General features: G+C 43.6%; 2 protein-coding genes across 5 annotated transcripts in view; both read right to left on the bottom strand.

The window, feature by feature from the left end:
- Window positions 1-5,440: 5,440 nt before the first annotated feature.
- wnt5a (wingless-type MMTV integration site family, member 5a) lies at window positions 5,441-17,832 on the bottom strand. Its single transcript, XM_070968489.1, has 5 exons — window positions 16,860-17,832; window positions 13,525-13,673; window positions 11,155-11,402; window positions 7,992-8,284; window positions 5,441-7,388 (listed from the first exon to the last, which is right to left on the bottom strand). Exons 2-5 carry the CDS (start codon window positions 13,659-13,661, stop codon window positions 6,930-6,932), a joined length of 1,137 nt encoding a protein of 378 aa, XP_070824590.1. The 5' UTR covers window positions 13,662-13,673; window positions 16,860-17,832; the 3' UTR covers window positions 5,441-6,929.
- A 1,656-nt stretch (window positions 17,833-19,488) lies between these two features.
- LOC139334582 (ERC protein 2) overlaps window positions 19,489-27,355 on the bottom strand; it is a 149,942-nt gene continuing 142,075 nt past the window's right edge. For 3 of the 4 annotated variants that reach the window (XM_070967549.1, XM_070967550.1, XM_070967551.1), the window contains one exon: window positions 19,489-21,095. The gene's annotated coding sequence lies outside the window, so the exon portion shown is untranslated. The remainder of the gene's footprint in view (window positions 21,096-27,355) is intronic. The other variant, XM_070967553.1, reaches the window with a different exon arrangement.

The following is a 27,355-nucleotide window of genomic DNA, read 5'->3' as shown; positions in this document are numbered from 1 at the left end:
TCTGATGTGACTCAGGGAGAAATGTTCACAAACAAATTAATGTGTTAAAGTTTTACTCACGTTATGTTTAGTCACGTTCTCCGACTTCCTTCCTCATTCACTGAAGTATCGTCAGAAACACTTTGCAGCTATCTGGTGAACATGGTGGAGCATTTAGCAGGTAAAGAGGCAGATATTTCACTCAGGTGCTGGTAGAGACCTAACACAGAGCTAAAAGAGAGCGAGTAGAGGACTTATATTTTCCAGATGACAGAAGCATGACTCCAAACGATGCTGCTAAGTGCTGGTAACGTAAATAAGCAGCTGTTAGCTGACATGCTGACAAGTTGCTTCCACTGCCCCCACATGGCCAGAAAAAGCAGTTATTGTAGGTTTAAATGATCACATTGGCCTACAGGATGTATTCTGCACCGTGAACACCGCAGATGGCCACAAGAAAGATTATTTTCTCACGGAGATAAGTAACAGGTTGTACTCCCAGGAGTTCTCAAATTTCTGCCAGAGTTCCTGCTCATATCTGGAGTCTGTTTTTATAGGTCTCATCTCTTGCAGCCGCCTTTTTTGCTCCTTGTTGTGTAGAACAGCTTGTAACACTGCATTCAACCACCTCTTGTAAATAGTGGGAAGTCTACATGTAAAGTTAGTGGTAGACATTGAGGAAGAGGATGGAAAAGGAAGCTCAGTAACTGCTGTATGATAGCCTAACCATAACTGGGCTGAGTTGCACTGATGTCGGAGCAACCCCAGGGGCCCACTTTAGTGTAATCCACGAAGGCTTAGCAGGCTGACAGAATCACTCAGCTACTGCCTCTGACCTGGCATTCAGCTCCCTGTGGGGCAGAGCTATGCACACACACACACATATATACACACCACTACCACCACCAGAGAAGAGAAAAGAAAGAGAAGATCCCATGGCAAACCACAAACAAGTACGTTTGTTCTGGCCTTGTAAACACGTCTCATTGTGTAATATACTGCATGCACTCTGAGAGGAAGCCACATTAACTTGAAAATGGAGTTGTGTGAGAGTGGAGACGTGAGATGACAGAAACACAGAGCATCGGCGTATATAAGAACAGCAGATCAAATGTCGGACTGGAATTACTCCACAGTGAATGTTTACCTTTTTCATGACAGTTCTGTAAAACCGATTAAAATGAAGAAAAACTTCGTTTGGCAATACGCTCGCTCCGTGTGACGTTTAAGACAGAATAACAGATTGTAATCTTTTACTGTCCTATGAAGGTGAATATGTTTCCACATCTGCGAGCAATAAAGTGAGATGAGCTGCACTACCTCAGCACTGCGCGCGCACACACACACACACACACACACACACACACACACACACACACACACACACACACACACACACACACACACACACACAGGCTATTCTCCTGTGTTTACATTTCCAATTGCAATTATATCCTCAATTCTGCTGCTTTGCAACTGTATTAAGTACTAAAAGCTCTGATAGATGACTATGGCCAGTCCAGCCTTGTGTAAGAACTCACTTCTGGAAAAAATGTTGTTATGATGAGAACAGTAATTGAACTGATCCTACTCTCTCTTCTCTTACTCTCTCTCTCTCTGTCTCTAACACACACACACACACACACACACACACACACACACACACACACACACACACACACACACACACACAAAAGCCCCAGTCATGCACGTTGAGAAATTGTGACCTATATGTATAACCTTTCTATTTTCAGCTGGAGTTGTGCCCCATTGAAACAACATGTGGTGCGAGTGGTTTCTGGGGGGACACTGGGATAGAACTGGCAGGGAGAGAAGGGGGAGCTGGTGACTCTGCGGCACCGACCCGTCTCTCTGATCCAGTCCAGACTGTTTGCGACGTCACGGTGCCGTGTCCTGCCCTCTCTCTCTAAAACACGCAACCACAATCCCAAATAGCTCTAAGTGCAGCTCTGCGGAGCGCTCTTATTTTGGCCCTGTTGACGCTTTATGAGAGTTTTACAGTAAGAGCCGGGGAATGGAACAAGCTCCACTCTGGCTTGGAAAGATGAGTTTTGCCAGAGCTGTTGCACTGACAGCATATGTATTCTGTTTTCTGACGCTTTAGAGCACAACACACTGATGAATAGAGAGTTTTAATGCAATTGTTTTCTATTGTGTTTTATAACACTCAAGAGTCATGGTCTACTGACATACGCGGCAGAATTCACCAGGCATGATGTAGTGTGGTAAAAAAAAAAGGGGGGACAGATCAGAGTTCAGGTTGAGGTTTTGTTTCATGGTTGGTAAAATGTGGTGGAAATGTATTACATCAATATGTGTAGCCTGGTATATTGCAGTTACAGTACAACATTAGTTCAGCCTTTTCCACTACAGGAACAGAATTGACAAAATATTTATGAATCTACAAAGTTGTGGTCAGCAGATCTGGCTTCAGCAGAGGGAGGTTGCCTTATATCAACCAGCTGCTTTGTTTTAGGAAAACACAACTTGTCACGTAATCGTCCTGAAGAACCTCCGAGGAATTTTAATGCAGGTCAAGAAGAATAGAGTAAAACCACTTGATAAGCCGAGCAAACCTCAGTTTTTACCCAGACTGTTCCATTCGTCATCATAATTATCACCTTTGCATAAATACAAACACGCATACGCGCACACTCGCATGCAACCGGCATTTAACGTGCAATAAATACTTGAGTTATTTGCATATTTCTTTTCTGTTCTTTTCTGTAAATGTTGGTTTATGTTTTATTTTCTGAGAAAAGGAGATTAAAAAAACAAGAAAAAATGAGGGCAAAGTGGAATAAATGAGGGCTCACTTAGACAGGCTGCTGTTTTCTTAGATAAACTGTGAAGCATGGATGACAGAGAGATGCCGAGATTTACACCGGCTTAAAATATCTGCTGAGCGCCTCCTTCTCTAAGTGTGTGTGCACTTATGAAACTACAAAGTGCTCTTGCGGTGAATGCTTAATTGTGTGTGCAAAACCCAAATCACAACCTTATCACTCTGTGACCACAGCCAAAAAAAGACGGTGTTGTTCTCTGCAGAACAGGCGTATAAATATTTACACAGTTGCCCGCACTATCTGTCAGAGTGTAGGTGGGAGCAGAGACAGGGGCAGGTGGAGAGAGACCTGCCAAGACCAGACGTCCAAGCGTTTCGTTTGAACATTTGGAAGTATCCGTGCCTGAGTGTGTCAGGTAAGTCATACCTGTGCACCTGTGGGTTTCAGGTTCCCTCCGCCTGGTGTGTCAGCCTGCTGTGCACCTGGATTTCTGTTTATGCTACCGCTGGAGGAGTCCTGCTGGTATGAAGTCAGTCACTCACTCTGACAGCCGTGCAGCCTCGTCCAGCATGTGGAAGCAGTTTCTCACCTTCATGTACATAAGAAATCCAAAGTTGAAGGGTTATTAAATATCCTTATAAAGCCTGCTGTTGACAGAAGATTTGTATATGTTATGCAGAAAAAAAAAAATCCTAGCCTTGGACTCCTTTTTACACTCTTTCTCCCTACTTGCTGGCCTTGTATCTTTCTCTGCTGCTTGTCCTTATTGGCCTACCTGACACCAATCAGAAATGTAAACACTTGTCATGATGTAACACATTTTGAGCAAGTGGGTGCACATGCAAGTGTGCAAACACACACACACACACACACACACACACACGGGGCAATTGACAGGGTCACATATGGGATGTGCTCCTAAAGTCAGTATCCTTTTACCAATGTAAATATTAGTCAATGTCAGGACCATTTATGCTGTAATGGCAGTCCTTCAGCTCTACTTTCCTTAAAGCACTTTCTCTCTGCCGCTCCTCCCGCAGCCCCTCTCCTTATTATTCCCCTCTCATCCAGCCCTCATGTAATCCCCCATCTCTCATTACCCAATCTTCTCTCCTGTTCTCTGCATCTCCTCTTGAGCTCCAGCAGTCTCTGACAAGGCCCAGTCATCTTCCAGACAGCCCCGTTCCCCCACACTGAAAATCACCCTCTTCCTATTCTCCTGACACAATATGATTAATCATTCCATTAACTGATCCACCGTCGTTGGATCGCTGAGGGGCGCTTATGATACAACCTCGACCATCCTCCAGAGAGACACCCAATCTTCAGGCCATCTTCCAAAGCTCTCAAGCAAACTCTCCTTGTCTTTGTTCGCTACACGCCTAAAACAGCTGTCATCTAATGTGGGTTTGACTGTCTGTCACGAAATCTGCCCGAGGGTGAGGAGACTGAATGAGGAAATGTAGCCAGGTTCAGAAAAACCCTGAAATGCCGTTAGAGTTAAAAGAAAAGGAAGAATTAGACGTTTTTTGTGCGGAGTAAATCGTCAAATCTCTTAAATTCCTGATGAAACGGCATTTTGAGAGCATCTGGTTTCTGTCTTGTGACGTATGTCAGATTAAAACAGCATAGGCATGCGGGACATGACGCTAGGAGGAATTTGAACATTGAAAGTAGGCGTGTCATAACAAACGTGGAGAATTACGGTGAGTCAGAGTCAGTAAACGTACCCCTCATCCGCCCCGTGTAGCAAGGTTTGAGGTGGCAAACGCCCAAAGACACACCGACGCACCATGTGGTTGCTAACTAGCCAACTAATGAATCTTGGCTGGTTACTGGTCTCTGGGGCTAGTTTTTCTATCTACTCCCCAAAACTTTGGATCATACATTACCTATAGATGATAAAGAGGGCCGCTCACTAAACATTTTTAAAAGAAAGCTAAAAACATATCTTTTCATATTAGCCTATGTAGGCCTGAAACTTATGCACTGCTGCACTTCTTTTAAGATATTGTATTTTACTTGATTTTGTGCATTATGTGTGATCTGTTTTTACCTATATTACTATTACTCTGTGGTATTATTTTCCATCTGTCATGCATTGTCTTTATTTTCATCCTTTTTCTATTTTACTTTTACTATCAAGTGGGTTTTATTCTCCATCTTATTTCATATCAATTTTTTTATCCCTGTTTTTATGTCCACTGTCTTTTCTATGTGAAGCACTTGGTGCATGATTTCTTTGTCGTAAAGCACTTTGAGCTGCAATTCCGGCAGTAAAAATACATTTTATATATATATATATATATATATATATATATATATATATATATATATATATATATATATATATATATATATATATATATATATATATATATATATATATATATATATATATATATATATATATATAATTTTTTTTATTTTTATTTTTTTTTCATGACATGACCATGACCTAAAATAAATCTAAAAGGCATCTAAACAGACATTTGTCATTTCATCTGGACTTTAAATGTCTTTTAGTAGTCACATATATGTAGAGAGGAAAAAGTTTTATGACAGCAGATTTAAAACGTAGTCAAAGGCACAGACAAAACTTGAATCATATAACACTTGAATGATAATGAATACTGTGAGTAAATACTTCTCTGCTGGTTTTACATTAGATATTTATTGAAACAAAGTAGAGCATTGAGCCAATTTGTAAAAAGTAACAAAATATCAGCTATAACACATTACGCTTAACAAACCACAAATTCATGGAGAAGCTTATAAATATACATAGTTGGATTGGTAGAAATAGTTTGTCTATTGAGAATCATCACAGGGATAGTGAGCAGTTAACTGAGTGGTACTGGAAATCTGTGGCGATGATCAAATCTGAACATCTGTGATACGTGTGTATGTGTGTGTGTGTGTGTGTGTGTGTGTAACAGTAAAGCTGAACATGAGTGAGAAGGAAGAATCTGTGTTTTGAAACAATAAGGTGCATTTCCCTTTACAAAAACAGTGAAGAGACGCATTAGTGAGAACAAAATGTTTTAAAAAGTGACATTAAAACTTGGGGCTGTCCGATTAAATACTGATCTATGATGGAGATGACGCTTTTCTGTTTTAAGCTTAAAGGACGATCTAGTTAAGGAAAATAAATACAGTTTACTGATTGGTTGGATAGACATACTATATACACAGAGCATGGAATATTTCACCACTGTAACCACAACATTGCCCATATATATTCAAACCATGTTAAGTATTGTAGAATAATGTTAAATGGATAATCTGAATTAATATGGAAAAGAATGTAGGCTATAATATTGATATATTTGCTGATGCACTGTCTAAAAAAAAACAGCTGAACAGACACGTACAGACAGGTTTAATCCTCTGTATCAAAGTGCATAATGATGGAGGGCTTGTTGCAGCACCTGGGGAACTCTAAGGCATCTGGGACAGCTTAATAAAAGGCCCAATCCCCAAAACAGCCCTCTTATTGTACCCATTGTACTCCAAGGACTCGTACGCACCAACAGTGTTCCTTACTCTATATGTGGTGGGAGGGGGCAAGTAGACTTCGCTAAGGATGTGAAGGCTGGTTTTGGACTGGGCCCATGAAAACACATCCATACGCTACAGCACACAAGCGTTTTCCTCTCAACACAGTGATTCTCAAACAAACCAGGACCTCTTAGTCAACTACGCCACAAATATCAAACACTTGTTAGGAAATAGGAAGCACAGTCCAATTTCACAATCAGCGTGACCCACGTGACAAGAAAAACGGCATCTTCTGAAATTAAAAAAGGGTGGGGGGGATATTTCCAGCCAGTTTTAGGCACTTGAAGGGGTTAAAATCGGCTGGTGATGACTGGGCCAAAATAAAACATAGCAATCTCAAAATAAATATTTCACGATACTCTCAGTTTCTGAAGACATAGGATTTTTTTTGAAAAAAAAAAAAAAAAAGTAGAGTCAGTCTTTTTGCAATGGCATAATTGTTTAACTCTATAAATATAATTTATATAGTTTCTTTCTTCCATTCTCTCTCTGTGTTCAACTCCTTTGCTCCTCTGCTCATGAATACACACAGATGTATGCCCATCGTCTGCAAGCAAACACACACAGGCAACACTCCCCTTCTCACTTGCAGACGAATTGGTCTACGATTTTGGTGCAGCGCTTGCACTTGACGTAGCAGCACCAGTGGAACTTGCAGTGGCAGCGCTCCACTATCTGGGCCTTGTACTGGTCGTAACCGCGGCCACAGCACATCAGCTCGCACCCATCCATGCCCTCTGAGGTCTTGTTGCAAAGGCGCCCCACTGTGCCCAGGGAGCCCGTGCTTTGGTTCTTCAGGCAGTAGTCTGGACTGGACTCGATGTACACTAGGTCGTGGCTCGTGGGAGCGTTGAACTTGCTGTGCATCTGCACCATCTTCCCACGCGAGTTGAGCTTCATGGCAGCAGCGCTGTCGTACTTTTCCTTCAGTGCATCGCCCACCTTGCGGAAATCAGCCAGCTGCAGCCAGCAAGTCTTCAGGCTGCAGGAGCCTGACACCCCGTGGCATTTGCAGGACACGTGGGCAAGGTCCGACACCGTCTGAGTGGGAGAGGAAAGAAGTAACCAGATGAAGAACTTGCAAAAAAGTTTATTTTCATGTGGCAAACAGCAGAAAAAAATGTCAAAGTGACACATGCTTCATATTTCTAATTTGACCTGTCTGCATAAATATTTGTGCAAAGTGCTGCTCATGATCTCATAAGGCATCACTTTTCCATAAAGGAGCGAATGATCCTCTCCATGTCTCCAGTGGAGCATTGAATAAAACATTGTCCACTCATTTGTCCCACTTGAAAGAGAACAGCCTGGCAACAGATATCTGGCATTACGTTTCCTTAGAGGTGGTTTCAAGATGTTTGGAAAGGAAAAGAAACCCCGGAGCTGCCTCCAGTGACTCCATCTCCCCACAGATCAAAGCCTCAGGAGGGGAGAGCTGACAGAGCTGTTGCACAGATGATCAGCGGGGACCTATCTGATTGACCTGGACTGTCTCACTTCCAACTCCTCTTGTTCTTTTTATCACTGCTTGGTCTCATTCTCGGGCCTGCAGTCTGTATCTTTCTGCTTGATGACATCTTAAGATCTTCGTGTGTGTGTGAGCGTGTATGTGTGTAGGCTTGCATAATAACCCCAGTTTCTCACCCTCCTTCCAGCCTCGTTATTGTGAAGATTCATCAGCAGCCGGGCGCTCTCATATGAGCCTTTGGGGTAGCTCTTCTCCCTCTCACGCGCGTCCACAAACTCCTTGGAAAACCTGTAGCCGTAGTTGAGGTTGTCTCCGCAGCCGCCCCACAGCCAGTCTCGCGGCAGGTCTTTGGGGCGAGCCGCACGGCTGCACCCACAGCTGGAGAGCTCCCCCTCTCTGCAGGCACGGCTCACCGCATTCACCACCCCTGCTGCGCTGATGGCATAAGTGAACGCCGTTTCTCGGCTGCCTGCGGACACACAAACAGGATCATCATGTCACATTTGACGCAAAAGCAAACAAAGTAAATGAGAAACGTCTAAATGCACTTTTATCATCTGGCATACCGGTCTGCTGCTTCCATTTTTGTAGGTTATGTGTGTATATTTATGTTATACTGAATGTGTGTAACTGTCATCTTGCTTTAAGTATGTGTACAGTATTATGAGATGTGATGTCATATGACAGCATTCACCATATATTTAAGATTACAGAGCACTTCAGCCAAGTGCTGCAGGCTCCTCATCACCATCATGTTGAACAGTTGAATCTGGTTTGCTGTTATTGGGCCTCCGCCAGAGAGAACAGAGCGCCCTCCAGTGACAAGCAGCTTCCATCTCACCCAAATTGTTACTGACAAAAGCTCATTTATTTTATCTGTCATGACCGAATGATTCTGGAGACATTGCTCATTCAGTCCTGCTGTTTCTACCCTCAACATTTCCTCAATATGGACAAGAGAGAGGAAGTTTTTGCTATCGCTAAATGCTCGACCCATTACAACCAGTGTACAAAGCCACATACTGGAGGAGAAAACAGAGATGAGGAGATAAGCGACTATAGAAGAAACAGTCGAACAAACTACGAGGTTGCGTGTTGACATTGAAGACGGGGGGCTGCTGCAAAATAAAAATGCACAGCTCAAACCTTTAGAGAGTATGCTGGGATGACAATAACAGATGGACAGAGAACGGGAGATGAGGGAGGAGAAAGAAAAGACGACTTAAGAGATAAGTCATGAAAAAGGCAGTGAAGAAAAAAAAAAGGGGAAAAGGAGACACGCACGCACTTAATATTGCAAAAAAAAGGCAGTAAAAGACAATGACAGGGAGGAGAAAAGATGAATTAAGAAACCATTTGGAAAGTCTGAAAGATGCTCAGGTGGGGAACTCTGGCAGGAGAAGAGGTGTCTCGTACAACGAGGATGTTGACCTAACAGTGGACCTGTAGACAAACAGTCATCTCCCACACCCCAGCCTGGAAATAACCAAGCCAGCCAGGAGAGAGGGTTTGAACCCAACCACGCCAGCACCCCCTGGAGCTCAGCTTTAAATCACCAGCAGCATCCTAAGCCAGCAGACAGATGGACGGTAAGACAGGCTTTCAGACAGACAGCTACAGAGGGGAGGACATGTTTACTTGGCCCAGAGAGGGCCGAGATGGGAGCAATGTTGGGGAGGGACGAGAGGAATGGGAGAACGGCTGCTGATGAGGTTTCTATGAAGACTGATCTGTGGAAAGGGAGTTAGCAGCAGCAGCAGAGGCACAGGCAGACAGAATCACCAGGAATCATGCAAAAACATAGACACACACGTGTGCAAGAAATGTCATGCAGGGTGCAGCACATTAAAGGGTCGGTTCACTTGCAGCGTTCACCTCTTGTCATATCTATCTGCTGAACTCCCAAATACAATACAAGTGAGCGGAATTTTGTTTTTGTTAAACATTACATTTGAAATGTTCACAGAAAGCCTCTCTTTCCATAAACAATGATCTTCTACGGAACTCGTCCCGATCAGTTTTCAGTGGAACTACTGTCTACAAAAAAAAAGAAAAAGAAAAAAAATTGTCATCAAAAAAACTGCTGACGGTGCGTTCTGTGGATTATCCACAGTAATGGGAACATTATTTCTGGAAAGACACATTGCTGTTGAGTGCATTAAATGTTATTTTTAAAGCTGTGAGCACCACAAACGAAATTCCATTCATTATTTATTCCATTAATTGCATTGGGGTGAGAGCAGAAGTGGATGGATGGATATCTCATAATGTGGACAAATGTGTGCAGTCTGAGTAGGTAAGAAAATGTGGTGCGAATTTTCCTTTTTTTTTTTTTTTCAAAGAAAATTGGGTTAACTGCCCCTTTAAAGACTGCCATCACGAGCACAGTGTACACCCCTCTGCACGTCTAACTTAAGAGGAATTCGAAAGATTCCCACAATGTGAGCACCACAAGTGCTGACTGGTATCAAAACTACAAAATGTGATCCATTCACATTTTGCCGCTACGCAGCCAAGCCTGCTGTAACTCTGCTGTAATCACAACACTGACGTTGCATAGAGTCATTATAATTCAGCTGGAGAGTTATGATGAATAAACAGTAATCCACCTTTACATTAACCCCTGAGGTAAAAGCTCACATAAAAAAACTAAAACAAAACATGTTAAATGATCCGAGAACAGGATTCGCTTTGAAGAGAGGATTGTAAACTTTCTGTAAGATGCATGCATGTATGCACATGCACACGCATGCACACACACACATACATATGCACACACACTGTAATCTCTGATAGGTGATACATTGGTGCATACACTCACTGCACTCCCATTACTTGTAAATACAGGGCAGCTACAGTCCAGCTCCACAGTGTATGTGTATCTGTGTGTGTGTGTGTGTGTGTGTGTGTGTGTGTGTGTGTGTGTGTGTGTGTGTGTGTGTGTGTGTGTGTTAAATGAGATTAGATTGTGTCACATTCATCAGGGGAAAAGCAGATTCCCTGCCTCCCTCCTGCTCCATGTCGGGAGCTGGTTTAGCAGGCCAAAGCCACATGTGATTTATCCAGCAACCTCACCCACCAACTATTCCCTCCACACAGCTGCTGAGAATCAGCAGCCCCATACACTTCACACACACATACACACACACAAAAGAGAGTGAGTGAAGAAAAGAAAGACTCAGAATGTACAGATTCTAAATAACGGTGGTGAATATACGGCATACATGTGCGTATGTTGGCGTCTGTGCACACACACAGTGGCTGTATCTGCCCCTGTGTGTTCATGCACTGGTTTCTAAGGATATTTGCCATTTTCTGCATCCTTTGCTCATTTCTTACCTATTTGCATGACCCGTCCAAAAACAGAGGAGTTGTCCACTGTGCTGCAGTTCCAGCGCCGATGTCTGAACTGGTACTGGCACTCTCTGATGCCTGTCTTGGCACCTTCCCCGATGTACTGCATGTGGTCCTGGTAGAGCTGGCACAGCTTCTTCTGGCCCTGCGACAGGCCCACCAGCTGGCTGCACAGAGGTTGGGCACCGATGATGTAGGCCTCCGGGATCAGTAAAGGGTTCATGGCCAGAGACCTGGATGAAGGGGACACATAAAGCAGTTGCTTTCACTTATTATGCCATTAAAACTCAAACTTATTCAAGCTTTCAGGCCAAATTCACAACCAACAGTTGAGTTCTCTTGATCGGTTTCTCCCTCACATGGTAAAAACATGTATGCTCTTTGGTCTTTGTGACACCAGACTTATGGCCATGGGTTATTTCAGGCCAAGAACATATAGCACATGGAAGCACGCACAAGCAAGGAAAATAAGAGTCAGGTTAGGGAGCAGGGGAACGATGAACCAAAGTCAAAGTAAAGAAGAGAGTGAAGTATAAAGTGCAGGTAGTAAGCTAGAGAAGCTAGATAACACAATGTTTTTATCTTCAACCTTTTTTACTTGTGATGTATCCGTCTCTGATTGCTTCATTTATGAAGATTTTTAGAGGCCTTAGGAGGCAAAGCTAAAGAAAATTCAGAAAAAGAAACAATTTTTTTGCAGCTGAAATATGTTTTCTTCCTTTCTCAATTAGGTAAAAAGCAGCCAAACACTTGTGATTCATCTTCTGACTCCTTGGAGTGACGTTGAGTCCTGAACCCAGGTGGGGAAGCACTGTTGTATGCCCATTGAGAAAAAAAGTCCCTCATACCAGCTCAATGCACCCAGTAGATGACTCTGCTCTATGGAAGTTGGGCACAGTTTAACAGTACTACACAGCCCTATTCCATTTTTTATAAGAAAGAGAAATAAAAATAGACTGGAAGAAAGAGAGACGGGGAGAAACGCAGTAGAAACAGAGAGAGAGGAACACCACTATGAGCATCTGGTTCCAGGCCACAGGACAATTAGAGCAGCCCATCCCAGAGCCCTAAGAGAAAGACAATTAGCCCCCAGTGTAACCTGATCGACTGAGGAAAGTCAGCAGCGAGGGAACCCGGACTGAACACACACAACATATACACACACGAGGGAAAAAAAAATCAACATACACACTGTTAGTGTGCTCAAACACACATGCAGACTGACACTCACACAGTCAGCCGGCCCACTGCTCCGACACTCTAAATCATTCACACCTGTGGGTCCTCTCACAGAGGAAACTGAAAGACACACACAGTTTGAGCTCCAAACTCAGCTTTCCAAAAGGGTCTGTGGTAATGTGCGAGTCCTCAGCCGGGTCCGCAATCCAACTCATTACTTGAACTTTAATGTAGCCGCCTACTGAGCTGAGCCCATTAAAATATGGTTGACGGTATAAATTCTCTTCAAATTATTTGTTTAAATTATTATTTTCATGTAACTGGGCCATCACCACATGATGTCAACACTGGCTTTGATCTGCTCATTTGAAGTAAATAAAAACCTTACATGGAAAGTGTGGCTTTCCTGTAAATGCTCTTCTACAAGCACTCAAACTGGGATACAAGTGCACAATTAGACAAAAACACAAACAGCCACAGGATGTAAAGAGTTGTGATTTGCTTTAAGTAGTGCCTCAATGGTGACTGGTAAACACTATTTTCCCCTATCAGAACTACTCTGTGTGTGTAACTGCAGCATGCTCAAATATAGACTTTTCTAGAACGTGTGTCTACACACACAAATGCGTACGAGCGCACACACACACACACACAGTGTTCGTGTTTGCACATATTTGGACGCCGACTCATAAACCGCAGCATTCTATGTTTTCTATAATATTCATAATTTTGGTTTGGCAATATGCGAAGAAAGAAAATAAGGGAGAAAAAAGGTCTTCCTGAAAAGCTAATGTGCTACAGTCAGCATGTTGTGTTACTTCATATGTGGTGCAACTGAAGCTGAGGACGCTTACTTAGCAAACACGCACACACTCTCTCTCGCACACAAGCCTGAAATCGACTCTGAAACTAAGTAAAAGATAAACACAAACACTAACAAAATGTTTTTTTGATCAATGGTAGGCCAAAATCTTTTGCTTTCTTCGTGTCCTGTTTGCTCTTATTAGGCATTGCAACCTCATTTACACACATGACTCATCTATGAGTGAAAAAGCCTTTTGAAAGCTGACAATCTCCACTGGCCATGTTGAAAGTGAGCACACACATAAGCACACTGTGCATAAATTAAGACACACTCAGAAATACTGTACATATGGAGAGAAAATGAATGCATACCACCATGAGTTGGCCTCCACCACCACCTGCATGAGGAGTGTGAGGAGTGTGAGGGCAAAGACACAGTGTCTGGAGTCCAACACGCTGCCAAAGGGCCAGCAAACCGGCCGACACACACAGCCCAGCCCCAGGTTCATACTGCCGCTGATCTGAGGGAGGACAGAGAAAAGGATGCATGTCAGTCTGCCTGTCTGTCTGCTTGTCTGTCTGTCTGGAGGTTTGTCTTACACACTGTTTATTGTGTTGAATACAGGAATAGACAGACAGATATCTGGGATGTCAAAATGTATGAAGGGAATGCAGGAAAAATACTCTCTTTTCATGCAACCAGCACCGTGCTTGTATGTATGTGTATGTGTGTGTGTGTGTGTGTGTGTGTGTGTGTGTGTGTGTGTGTGTGTGTGTGTGTGTGTGATGAGAAGCCTGAGGCCATCAGTGCTCGCACAGCAGAGCAGTCATTTGGCAGCAGGTCTGAGTGTGAATCACACAAGACTGATAGACGTGCAGCCGGAGAAGACACAATGATCATGAAACCCCATCTAGACACATTCCTGACAGTTCACTTTACTCAGAGAAAGAGACACACAAAGGCAGAGACAGACCTGTGTGTGTGTGTGTGTGTGTGTGTGTGTGTGTGTGTGTGTGTGTGTGTGTGTGTGTGTGTGTGTGTGTGTTATTTTAAACACACTTTAGCCTACATTTTTACTGTTGAAAACAAAAAACTGTCTCAATTTTAACCAACAATTATGTCTACATTTTTCATTCAAATACGGTTCATTTAAACAAAAATGAGATTAAAAAATGTCAGAATAAAAACACTTTTTTTGTTTTTATTCCTTCTCAATCTATGGCAGGCCTGCTGTATCCGCTCCTGTGACAAGGTTTCATTTTGTTCAATTATGCAAATAAGAAACACCCTTGGAAAATAATAATAAAATTGTTGTACAAATTCAGGAATTTCGTTTTCACGTTACTTAATTTGAAACGTGCTATCAGGATTTAAAAGGCATATCTCCAAAATAAAAAACAAGATTCTTATTGTTTCTTTTGCGGGAACTGTACATGATGTACATGGCCATTAATATGTAAATTGACAAATAACGGTCATGTCGATCCATAATTATATTCTGATTAATTTTCTGATTCATTAATAGACTGTAGGTCGGACAGAAAGGAGCCACGTCAGCGGATTATGGGTCATGGCCTGGTTATTATTGAGCCTTTTGAGTAAACGAAAACTACAGGAAATTAAAAAGGAAACAAAAGTGCATTATCTGCACACAACTGCGTGGCTTCGGCGACACAGTTTGGCTGCTATATCGGCAGAAAACGAGTTAAAATAATTACCCCTAAATTTGCGAGTTGAGCCGATGTGCCAGCCTTCCAGTTGGGCCTTGTGTGAATTTTGGGACTCGGAGCAGTTCTAATTTGTCACGCTGCGTTATTTTCCAGGACTGAGTCGTGGAGACCTGGGCCTGCCTAATACTCATTAAACACAAGGCCAAGTTCACCATCGCTCACCCAGTGCGCGCATGGCGCACATATACACACACGAGCATGTGCTTTCAGTTTGTGTGTTGCTTTCATGAATAGTTGGTGAGGTTATGTTGTGTTTCTAGTAGTTCTTCCGCATAAATCAAAGCAATAATCCACAGAGGGCGGCGGTTTTACACTGATTTTAAACCAGCTAATTGGAGCCCTTACGCCCACCAGGAGGCAGATTCACAAATCCATTTTAATGGAAGGATAATTAAGTTCTGCAATTAGACCTAAGTTTTGCACCAAGCAGTGCGCTTCATCAGGAGGAAGTCAACTGCGGGGGTCACAACTGACACAGGTTTCATTCTGCATATTCATGCTGAAACTGTCAGGATGCCACAGGTGCGTGCAATTATCTGACATTCCTTAACGGAGTCTCAGCCAATCAGAGCAGAGAACATTAATTATTCGTTTTAAGAGACGTGGATGCCAGTTTGTTTTTTTGTTTTTGTTTTTTTCCTCGGCATTAATAAGTCTTAATGCAGTTTTAGTCATTTTAGTGGCATTCGACACTGCACACTACTTTAGGTGCGATTTTTTCTTTTTTAATTTAAATATTAATTCATGCATTTGGCAACCCCACACAAGCTGCGTAAATCCTGCGCTCCGTGACCCCTGGAAACGATTTGACCCGAGAGAAAACATTCATAGAGCCTGACTGACGATTGGCCTGCTGATTTCTGTCGGCAAAAGTGCCATCACACTGGGCAAATTTCAGAAAGAGAGAAATTAGAATGATAAAACGATGATAAAACATCGGGCGCTGCTGTAGCAATGGACCATTTCAGAGGCTATTTTAAAAAGACCCATATAGCAATAGATCGATTTACATTAAACCTGAGTTACAGAAAAAAAAAGTTGCTTACACTTATTTCAAATGAGAAAAATGTTCTTGAATTACTTCACCTGTTAGTCAAATTCGGGTCTGTCTTTTCTCAGTGGTTCGGTTTTCTCTGGCTGGAACTTTTGGCCCAACGATCTAAACCATTATTCCAGTTAATACAGTACTATACAGTTCACAGTATTTAAATGATCTTAGCAGCAAATGGTTGTGAAAAGGTGAAGGGAAAAGCATTACAGTGCAATGAGTATCAAATTATGGCAACTTTCAATGAATGACCGGACGATTTTTATGCGTGTGCTTTTACAGTGCGGCCTGCATCTTTAAGCCTTTGGATAACAGGCATGGTGACAATGAACTTGGAGTTTTGCGGGGCAGGCTGTGGATGCGTGAGCAGGGCAATATTAAAAATATGTATAATTCATGCAGGAGTAAAAGAAAACGGTTTCACCTATTCTCTAACTGCATGACACCGTAATTTACTGACTCGTGAGTGAAACATTAGCCGCATTAAATAGCGCAAAGTGACGATTCTCTTTCCTGCCTGCCTGCCTGTCCTGTTGTTTAAAAAACCAGGAGAGGGAGCCAGGTACAAGGATTTGATGAGGGGAAGCAGCACAAAGAACATTGCCTGACCTCGGGACACGACCGTTAACAATGGAAGGAGAGAGCAGAGCATGTTTCATTTAAATGCATTTAAAGGATGTCACTTATGGTCAATTTTCGCTTAATTGTTTGCCCAACAGGACACTGACTTATAGGTCACAGTCAATTAGGGGGTAGGAGGGGGGGTTGCAGCATGTTTCACACATCACATCTGTCAGGAACAATTGTCCACATCCAAGAACCAGCACTACTCCAAAACGCTCCCCCTGAAACACGCATTTCCACTCTGTAAGACAAACTGCGGCTGCATGGAAAAGTGAGAGAACCAGGAGACCTATAGGCTACTCACCAGGGAGCACAGCCCGTTAGAAGTTGTAATCCACTTTCTGCAGACGATATCAAACCAATAATCCCAGTGCAGGCCAGGTGGATTTAAGATTTCCTTTTCCGCTGCACTGAAGACAAGTCTGTCGTTTTATCCGGATCTCTTGGAAAGTGCTTGGTTGCGGTGAAGAGAGAGTAGAGCTACAGCAGAGAGTTCTTCAGGTTTGGTGTTTTGGTGAACACGGACGCCCAGCAATCATTGAAGGCGCTCCGTGCGCCAAACAGTTCAGAGGGCTGGAATTAAGCAGCGGGATATATAAACTGTCTAAAGACAATGTGAGGAAATGATCAGTTCCTACTACGAATCAGTGCGTGACTCTGCGGTAACTATTAACAAATAAAACCCCATCTACGGCAGCCCAAAGTGCCACTGGCGGAAAAGTCGAATGTATACTTTGCCGATGATGTTCTAATTGAAAGCGGCCTACTTTTGTAGTCCCTATCCAAGTAAAAACAAAAAAAACAAAAACAAAACAAAACTCCAGATTAAAGCTAGACTATGTCAAGCCAAAAACATGGGAAACGTCGTAGAATCATTAAATCCAGCCGCTCACACGCTCAGGTCATAGCGCGTTTTACCTGCGGAAAGATCCACACGGTGATCCTCGCCACAAACGACTTGTCAATTTCCCTTCCATTCTGTGCAAAAAAAAAAGAGAGACGACTTTGACAATTCCTCCGTTCACATGCAAGAAAAGTTAGTCATCCGCCTCGCAAAAAAGAGAACCAAAAAAAAAAAAAAAAAAAAAAAAAAACAGATGCCACAATTAATCGGCTCCAGACAGTATGCTCCAAAAAAAACTTTCCGCGCGGACTATCTCCAAACAGTGCGGCTTGGCGAGCGCGCACGGTGCCAGGGGGAGGAAAAGAGCACAGCGTGTGAACAACAGCGGCTCTGCTGAGGCTCCGAGTCTGTCGTCCTCCCTCACCGTATGTGTGCGTCTCTGTGCGCTGGGCGTGCAGAAAAGTATCGCCGACTATCCCTCCTTCTCTCTCTCTCTCTCTCTCTCTCTCTCTCTCTCTCTCTCTCTCTCTCTCTCTCTCTCTCTCTCTCTCTCACCTGCCTCAGTCGCCTCCTCTCACAAACTTGCACACTGCAGCATGGATGCGCAGCGCAAAACCTTCAGATGGCGCATGCGCTTCACATTTCTCCACAAATCCCCTTTTTTCTTCTTCCAGTCACCAACTTTCACGAACCGAGGAATTTCAGTGTAGGTAAAAATTGTAGAGACACAGGAGAGAGAGGGAGAGAGAGAGAGAGAGAGAGAGAGAAGGGCGGAACAGGCTGTAACAAAACAAGCGTCTCTATTACCTAAAATAAACTTATAAAGTACCCGAGGCTATTACCCTATCCATACCACAGCAGAGTTAGGATTTTCACTGGCAGCAGATCGAGTTACCACTCAGTAAAATCAAGACAAGCAGGTCCATATCGTGTGCTTATACAGGCTGCTCTCATCACCTGAAGGCCTGTGAGCATTACGGTCATTACGGTAATTATTATTTTATGGTACATTATCTCAAAACATGCTGCAGGAATCAGCCGGCTCACAGTTCGATATGTTTCAATGAACCCGATGATGAGTGTCAGAGGGCAAAGTGCTTAATAGTTTCACTTGTGTCACTGTAGATTTCTCAGTCCGCACACACTGAAGGCATTCAAGGGTGAAAGCCGTGTTATTTTCAATCGCCGTGGACAGAATTTCACCCGGATTGAGGAAATAGAGATAGAATAACAGTCGGTAAAAGAAGTAAAACAATGCTAAAATTAATGGAATTGGGCAGTCACCTGAATATTTGGCTGTATGCCCAACTAAAGACTTGCCTCAGGTGATAGATGGAGGAGAGGGGGGGAGATAAAGTGAGACATTTTTATTATACTGATCTTGTTGTAGGCTCAGTATCGTACAGTCAGTCTTAAAGGTGTGCTACAGATCTCATTTAAAATCAGGAAACCCTTGTTTAAATGGAGAATTAGTATTAATATGTGATGAAGAATGGTTCATTTGGCTTGTTTGCAGCACTTAAGACAAGCTGCGGCCTAAGCTGCATTTACATTTACATGCACTGTATGTGGCCACTGTAATATTGCAGAATTCTACATATAATTAGCAGAATTATATGTGGAAAAACGTGATGTAACGCAATTTTAAGCCCCTCTAGTGTGTCTGGAATGGGAAAAATCAGCAATTAAAAAAACAAAACAGCTGATTCCAGCCCTCCAAAATTCTTCAACATAACTCATAATGCACGTCACCTTCAGGAATGAAACTCTTCGTGCGACTGTGAATACCTGTGGCGGAACTGAGTGTGAAGTGCCCTGCAAATCCTGCAAAGGTTCTGTTCCCAGCTAATGTTACCGCGGTGGATGCTGGAGGCTGCGACTGCGTCAAAGAGCACTTAAAACATGCTCAGCCACATTTCTGATCCCTCACCATGCCCCACTGCCCCTCCCTCCTCCATCCCCCCACGTTCCCCTAGGAAGAAAACTGGGCAACATCTGGCTGAGTTTATGAGAGAGAGAAAGAGAGAGAGAATTGGTAGACCATGAAAACTGGGGAGAATTCTTTCTTGGGCAGTGCGAGAGTCTATTGTTGTAGTTGCCATTAGTGGCGGTGAAACTTTAATCTTGTGAAAATACCCATTGTTGCACTCAAATTTACCAATAACATAGCCGATGTCAGTGTTCACATTATTGTCTTTCTGATAAAACACATGTTGCAGCTCTTGTGAAAACAACTTTTATTCAAACAACAGAAACAAGCTGACCACTGCAAAACACTGTGGAACAAGTCAAGGGTGAATAAAGTTACCCCCAAACTTTCACAGTCCTCACAGTCATGAAACCACACACACACACACACACATACACACACACACACACACACACACACACACATACACACACACACACACACACACACACACACACACACACACACACACACACACACACACACACGCACACACGCGCACACGCTGTACAAAAACTGTACATGTTAGGTAAGGGCCAGATGGAAACACCGTTATACTATTGAATCGAAATACAATACTGTATGTTATCGTCAGGTCAACCTCCAGTACAGTGAAAAAAATGATGATTTAGAATGCAAGTCACTTCATTATAAACAGATTAGCCACTCAGATTCACAGGATCAATAAATAGACACCAAAATAATACATCGCTCATCAGCATAAGTCACACACAGCTGTTAAAACTTCAAAAAAAAGAGAGAAAAAGAGTGGCACTCGAAATGGTTTTGGATGTAGAAAAGCAAACAGAACATGATATCGGTCCATTAAACAAACGCACAGCAGGCTAAAAGAACACAAGGAGAAACGTATAAACAGATTGTTCTTAACAGTAAGCTGGCTGATTTGAGGTCAGCGATGTTTCCTTCCCTGTTAATGAGGGTCCTGATTTTTTGAGAAGGTGCGAGCTGATCCTCAACCTGTTTTTGTGGTGCATCTTTAAGCCTGAATTTGCCTTTTCTTGCTGATCTCCCCACAGGACGTGAGACATAGTCAAACAAAAATGCGTAACTAGGGGTGGGTCGTCCCACGTCAGTAATTTGTTACAGCAGACAGGGTTGTCTCCTTTGGCACAGTACATTAAGAAGGTCTCTGTGGATTGTGGATTTTGAGGTCCATGTTGTGATATTTACAGAAGTTTGCTATTTAGCTGCAGATGTAAACACATTCATGCCATCATAAACCAGTCCGGGATTGGCATGGGTTTACTGCTAGTTCCACTGGCTCAGCTTAGCCACACTGGTAGTCGACAGTGGTGGAGTGATTGTCGGTTGATGTGAAGCCAGAACTCTGTAGCACCGCAGTACTGTAAAATGAATCCAGCTCCCAGTCAATTGAAAACAGCTAGGGAAATGAAGGCAGTGGACTGCTTGCCAGTACCTTGAAGCTGCACACTGATGACTGATGCTCTGGTGAGGGACATTCACCCACGATGGCCTTATGTCCTCAGTGGGCCATTGCATTTGTCAGTGAGGGTGACATTCATTGGTAAGATGGAGACTTTCTGACTTCAAGCCTGTCCACATTACAGTGACATGGTGGGTCCTGTCGTGTGTATCTGTTTATACATACTTCTGTCGGTCGCGATGGTGGGAAGGTACAGGCCGGTTGAGTGTGCATGCTTGCAATTGAAGCTCTTGAACCTCTTGGTACCTGGCTCCACGAGCAGCTGTGGAAAAAAACATTGAGAAAAAATAATCAGAATGAGAGGGCAACCGCAAAAAATGAAAAACAAATGCTACAACCCACACAGGGATATGAAAGATGCGTCGTTTAGCCAAGGATCTTAAGTTGTTTTTAATTTCCTCCGTCGTCTCCCAAAAGGTTACATCATACAATTACATTGTTTGGTAATGGACAAAGGGAACTCACATCCAGTGTAGCTATTCTGTCTTTTTCTTTGCTTTAGGTTGACCATTTTCTTCCTCTAACTGTCTGGCGAGCCTCCAGAGCTCCTTAAGAATGCTCTAAATGCAGTTGGCAGTGGCCCAAACATCAAGTGCTCATTAATAAAAAGAAAGGAAAAAAAAAACTGTTGGAATGTGTCTGTTATTCAGGCCGCACAGCAGTCAGCAACAACTCACTTCTTTCCTCAGGGTTCGGTTGTGAAAAAAAAAAGGAAAACAATGATGTATGTCTAGCTCGCTGGGGGCGCCTCATTGGCTGAGCAAACAGGCCCCAAAATAACTACCAATCACTGAAGACGTTATCATCAGTCACTCACAGAGGGCATAGTGAAAGAACTTTAATGCAAACTTTGCATGAGGAGACCAGACTCGTTCACAGGTAAAGTCGGGGAATATGTTGTGACAGAGATGATTTGGCTGTGTGGTGACCCCAAAACTCTTGAGCATAAGGGGATTACGCATATTTAATGGCATCTTAGGTTAGTGTGTGTTGTGTATAAAGAGGAATGTCAAATCGGGCTGCTCACACTCTTCCTGTCTCCCTCTGATTGGCTGCCAGGCAGAGAAAGACCATCCATTACAGGCAGGAGTAAATAAACATGCACAGCAATTAAAGTGCCATCATTTGTTATGCAACACAGAGCATGTGTGTGTGTGTGTGCGCACGTAAGCCCGCTTGCGTGTAAGTGTGGTCAAATGTGTGTCCGCGCATGCTTGTGTGTGTGTGTGTGTGTGTGTGTGTGTGAACTTGTGTACATGCGTTGGACGCCACTCTCGGGTTTCTTCGCCGTCGTCTGCACTTAAATTAATGATTCGGGGGCCAGAGAATCAACAAATATGGCCCCCGGCAGGACATAATGGAGAGCACGACCTGCCTGTGGATGTGTTTGAAGACCACTCCTCTTTCTTCTCTGTCAACACCTCACTACCTCCACACAACAGACGCATTCACCACACAAACTCACGTCTGACGCCCGCGTTCATGTTGCTAATGAGGAAGCGCGTGTCGCTATGTGGTCGCGAATGTGTGTACGCTTATCGGCCTATGATTATTTTACATGTCAGCGTGTTGCGGCAGAGTGTTAAAATCATCTGGAATTTTATGTTCCTGGGTCTAAGTCTTGCGCTTGTGGTCATGAATATGCCCGCTTTAGAAACATGTGACAAAGCAAAGCATATTATATCAGCTAGGAAAGCTACAACCACACTGGATAATTCAGTGAGCTCAAATGGCTCCGACAGGCTGCTTAAAGCCGTTTCAGCCCAAAGGTCATTGTCCACAATTTTCTGCATCATCAGCTTCTAAAGGCAGCAAGAAAAGCCAGCTACATGCACAGTATTCTGCAGAGCACATGGAGAGTACTTTACAAGTTCCACACTAGGTAATTAATGCTAGGAAATGTTTGAAATGAGCAGAAAATGACTGAAAACTTGTTTGTGCTCCTTTAAGTGACTTGTTCCAATGGACGTCTTCCAGCGCTGGAATGACGCTTGATATAAAATACCTGCAGATAATTCTTTAGGCAGCAATGCACAAGAGAGGACATTTGACACACAGTCATAAACACACATGGAGATTCCATTTATCCGACACACACTGGAAGACGTGAGGCAGTCTGGCTGCTTACGGACTGTATGGGCAGGAAAGTGATAAATTGAATTGTAATATCCAAACCGTGACCTGAATCTTCACGGGAACGGCTACTGATAAAAACTAGCATTAACACTTGACAGCCACTTCAACGGATCAGATGCATCCCTCCCATCATCACCGTGAACCACGTCACTTAATGCAGGTTTTAGTGAAGGGGAAAATAGCACGTGCTAATGGCTTTCTTCATGAATGCGCGTACTTCTGTGTTTCTTTCGAGGTTTGTTTTAGATCATCAAACTGCAGCCATACCAATGCTGGCAGAATAAAATTTCCCTCTTGCAGCACTCGGCCATCATCTCTCTCTAACTCAAATCAGCCATTCCTATCTTCTACTCCCTGCGTAACCCTCATCCTCCTCCCCACTCCTCCACTCTCAGCGTGCTTGATGGTGGGATCAGACGGGGTGAACACTTTCTCATATTAATACTGGTTTAGCCAGCGTCTGGAGTCAGGAAAATGATTGACTTATCAAAATTTGCAAATGCCCTCTTCAGAAACAGAGAGCTAGCTCAGTTGAGAAGCCATTTATAGTGCCTGGCAGCCCTGTGTTAATTAGAAAGCCTTCATATTGGGACCAGTATTGTGTATGTACATACACAACATACCAGATCAAAGTCCTTGCAAGTGCATACATGATCTAAATGAGGCTGTAAGACATCTTTTTTTGTTAGCCCATCTACATTTCTCACAAAAACCCACTCTTTGTCTTTCTGTCCAACTGTCTGTCTTTGTCCTGAGGATACAGTATCAAGCCTGAGAGTCGGCGCCCGAACCTCTTCTTGTCTTTAAGTGCTGCTGATATAAACTGCTGTTAAATGAATCCTTGCAGAGTTTGGAACCATCAATGTTAAAGTGATGTGCTTTCACCTGGAATTACCCTGTGGTTGGTGTCCTTCCACCCCCCTAAATTGCCTCACCTCACCAGGACAGATGTAAAACAAGCCATTCGGTGGTGTGAAGGGGCAGATAATGGGGTGACATACAGGCAGAGAGAAGCGACAACTAGTGACTGAGCTGACTTTCTCTCTGTTCTGTCTGAGTCGTCACACATATTTCTTTTTGTTGAGATACTCTGTGAATGCAGGCCTGGTGTGCGACCACGGAAAAGATCATCTTTCTAATAGGATGGTCTATTCAGAGTTGGAAAAGAAGGTCAGAAGAGAAGCAATTTTGACAAAATGCCTTGTAGTTAAAACAAATCACTGGCCTTATCATATGTCTGATTTATTGAACACAGTGCATGAATGTAATGGAGATTCAACATGCTAAAAAAGACACCATATTAGTAATTCATACTAGTAATTCACATTTGATCCACTTCTAATTCATTGATCTGAGGTTGCAAGTTCCCATGAGCTAAAAACTGAGATTATGTATTAGAGGGGTATAAAAAAACAGATCTGCGCGCACATTCCCATCCAATCATTCTGAAACCATAACCCTTTAAAACCCTGAAAAAATATGGTCTACATCAAGCTGTCGCAGGAAGACAGAACATCTCTGCAACAATTGCTTCAAGAGTTTGCTCTTTCTTCCCTACATTTCTCCTTTTTCTCCCTCTCTCGTTCTTTTTTTCTGCCTGACTTTTACAACTTCCTCCTGGTTGGGGCTGCAGCTCTAACCCAAACAAAACTCCATTTTTTAGTTATTGGCCCTCATGGCATGTAATGGAGAATCAAGCTAATTATCCCTACAGCTGTTTTCACTTGCTTTTTATGTAAGCAATACCTGGCTGATCCAGAGAGCAACAGTGAGGCCCTTCTTAGCGCTCCAGGCCTCCAGGCCGGCTGGAATTAGAGCAAAATGCCAGGTTTTCCTCCCCCCCGATACTGCCCGTGTGTACCCCTGCACCCATCTCCCATCGCACAACCCGACCCAACCAAAGCCCAGCCTGACACAACCCCCTGCACACCCAGAGCTTCCATTTCCACTCCCTCATGCACCTCTCAAAACTCCCCCTTTGATGTTAAACAAAGCTGTTCTTCAACAGTTAACATGGATCTGTACGACAAGTGCTCATTTTCTTCCACTGATGGTCCCTGGCAATTAATAAAGGAGGCGAGCTTGGGTGTGGCTCGGATTAAATTGTAACTGTCTCGTGCTGTCACAGGACTAGAAAGAGAGTGAGTTCAAATAGGAAGAGGGAGGGAAAGAAAGACAGAGAGGTAAAGACGGGGGAGTGGGAAAGAGGGGGGTAAAGAGTGAAAGAAAACAATCCCTCAAAGGCTAATTACATAATTTCCTTCATCTGAGCAAACACATGCTGGGTAAAAGCAAGTGTGAGCAAGCCTCACAGATGCCAGGCAAAGAGGTGCTGAGGAGACCTTCTAACAGTCTACAACTCCTCTGCAGCAGTGGACAGCCTGTACCACAGAGGCAACATTATCTGCACTGTTTGTTGCTTTTGTGTGACTCACATCCAAAACCTTTGTATTGATTCTCCCCTTTCCAGCAATCTCAGGATAAAGTGGTAAACAACTGCTGGTGCAATGTTTCCCCCACTACAGTTCATTCCTCACTGCAGCCAGAAATCTGTTCAGTCCAAACACCACTAGGTGGAGTTGACTGTTGATGAAAAAAAAAAAAATCTCATGTATCAAACTCATTAAAGTCCTACAGAGAGGCAGCGTGCATCTGTAAGTGAGTCACATGCCATTTCTGAGAGCTTGATTCTTGTTAAAACACTAGCGTGCATCGACTCCTAGTGCCTCTTCAAATTGACATCTGGTTTGATATTAACAGAGACAGAGAGGGAGAGAGACAGAGGGAGACACTGGTAGCAATTTTAAGACTTCTATTATTTCAGCTAAATTATAGTTAAGACTCTGCCAGCTACAAAAAGTAAAAGAGCAATCCCTCCCTTGAACCCTCTCCCTCTCCCATTTTCTCTTTTTTTTGGTCTCTAATCCTGTGAGGAATGATGGAGTGCTCTCTGTGGAATGGTGGTGAGTTTCCCCGAGTCCAGCAAAGGTGTGCCAATATACAAATGATACGGGTGGAATCTGCACCACCTACTCCTCATGTGGACGTTGTTTTGACCAATTTCGCCCACACAGACACAAGTGCCTCTGCACACACACACGCATGTGCACAACACGCTTGCATAAAAAGCGCGACATGTGCACGATTGTTGAAATTCATGCACACAAACGCAAAGGCGCGAGCATCAGAATGGGAGAGTGACAAATTGTTATTGGCAGGTCACATTCAAATATTCGTTTATCGCTTAAAAGCCCCAAGGTGAAAAAGCAACTATGTTAATAAAAGTGCGTAATGTTCATGCAAGTCTAAAATACAGGTTTGCGCAACAACAATAAAAGGTGCATGGAATTCTCTCTGCGCCCAAATTCCTCGCTCCTTCTCCTCCCCCACTCTGTCTCTCTTGATCTGTCTCTCTTAGCGCTCAGAAGTTCCTCTGATTAATCTCACTCATTTACTCCTTCAAGCCTTTTTTTTTTTAATCTTATCAGAAGATTCCTTCTCTTCTCTCTCGTTCTGAGCACAGTACGAGTGGCAGTGCTGAGGTTATCGAGAGAAATGCTGAGAGCTCTACAGTGGGCCAACAGCATGTGTGAGTGCGAGGATTGCATCTATTTTTCATAGTACGAACAGTGCTGGGACCCTGGTGAGCTTGTGTCCCGTAACAACACCTTGATCTGGAGCTAAACCTCGAAGTGAAGCAGCGGCGGGCCATCAGTACCCAGGCCGACGAGCCCTGAACGCGCCTGCATCCTGACACCAGCGCAGGCCCAGCCAGGCAGGGGAGACAAGTGAAACCCGAGCCCACATTAAAGCACCTCCATCAGGTAGGAGATCAGGGGAGGCCTCCATGCTCTCAGTGTCTGCGGGGGTCCGGGCCTCTGAGGTCCTATCTCACCCCCATCTGGAAAGAGAATCTGAGGGTAGTGTGATGATCCGATAAGAGGCCATGCCGACTGACACGGTAACAGCCTCTCACCCCCATTTGCAAAACCATAGTGGATGCAAGCCTAGCTGTGCTGCACTCTCATGCGGGTATGGGAGGGAGGGTGGAAGGCTCGGTGTGGGTGCATGGTGGCATTCGCTTTGCTTTGAAGGTTTGACCCAGTACCCTGAAATGTGTGTACAGGCGCTACGCTTGCAGAAACAAGTTTATAGTGTAAAGTTCAAACATTAAGACCTTCTCGTGTACTTTCTTTGCTCTCAGTGCATTGAAACGCGAGCGTATACACGCACAAATGTGGGAAAAAGACATGACGGACATGATGTCATAATTCATATTTGTATTTTATGAGGGAAGAAAGTTTCCATACAGGAGATACAGTGTGGGCTGGAGTCAAGACCTCATTCCCAAAAGATGGAAAAGAAGGACAGAGAGCCAGAGAACCG

Source organism: Chaetodon trifascialis, chromosome 8 (assembly GCF_039877785.1).
Source record: "Chaetodon trifascialis isolate fChaTrf1 chromosome 8, fChaTrf1.hap1, whole genome shotgun sequence".
Taxonomy (NCBI): Eukaryota; Metazoa; Chordata; class Actinopteri; order Chaetodontiformes; family Chaetodontidae; genus Chaetodon; species Chaetodon trifascialis.
This window is presented reverse-complemented; position numbering and strand designations above follow the sequence as displayed.

What these genes read in the sequence shown, in the direction of transcription:
- wnt5a (XM_070968489.1), bottom strand. Translation starts at nt 13,661, where the DNA reads ATGAACCTGGGGCTGGGCTGTGTGTGTCGGCCGGTTTGCTGGCCCTTT. An exon ending in GTGGAGGCCAACTCATGGTG is followed by an intron (nt 11,403 to 13,524) that starts GTATGCATTCAT and finishes CCCTTCATCCAG; the next exon opens with GTCTCTGGCCATGAACCCTT. An exon ending in ATAACGAGGCTGGAAGGAGG is followed by an intron (nt 7,389 to 7,991) that starts GTGAGAAACTGG and finishes TCTCCCACTCAG; the next exon opens with ACGGTGTCGGACCTTGCCCA.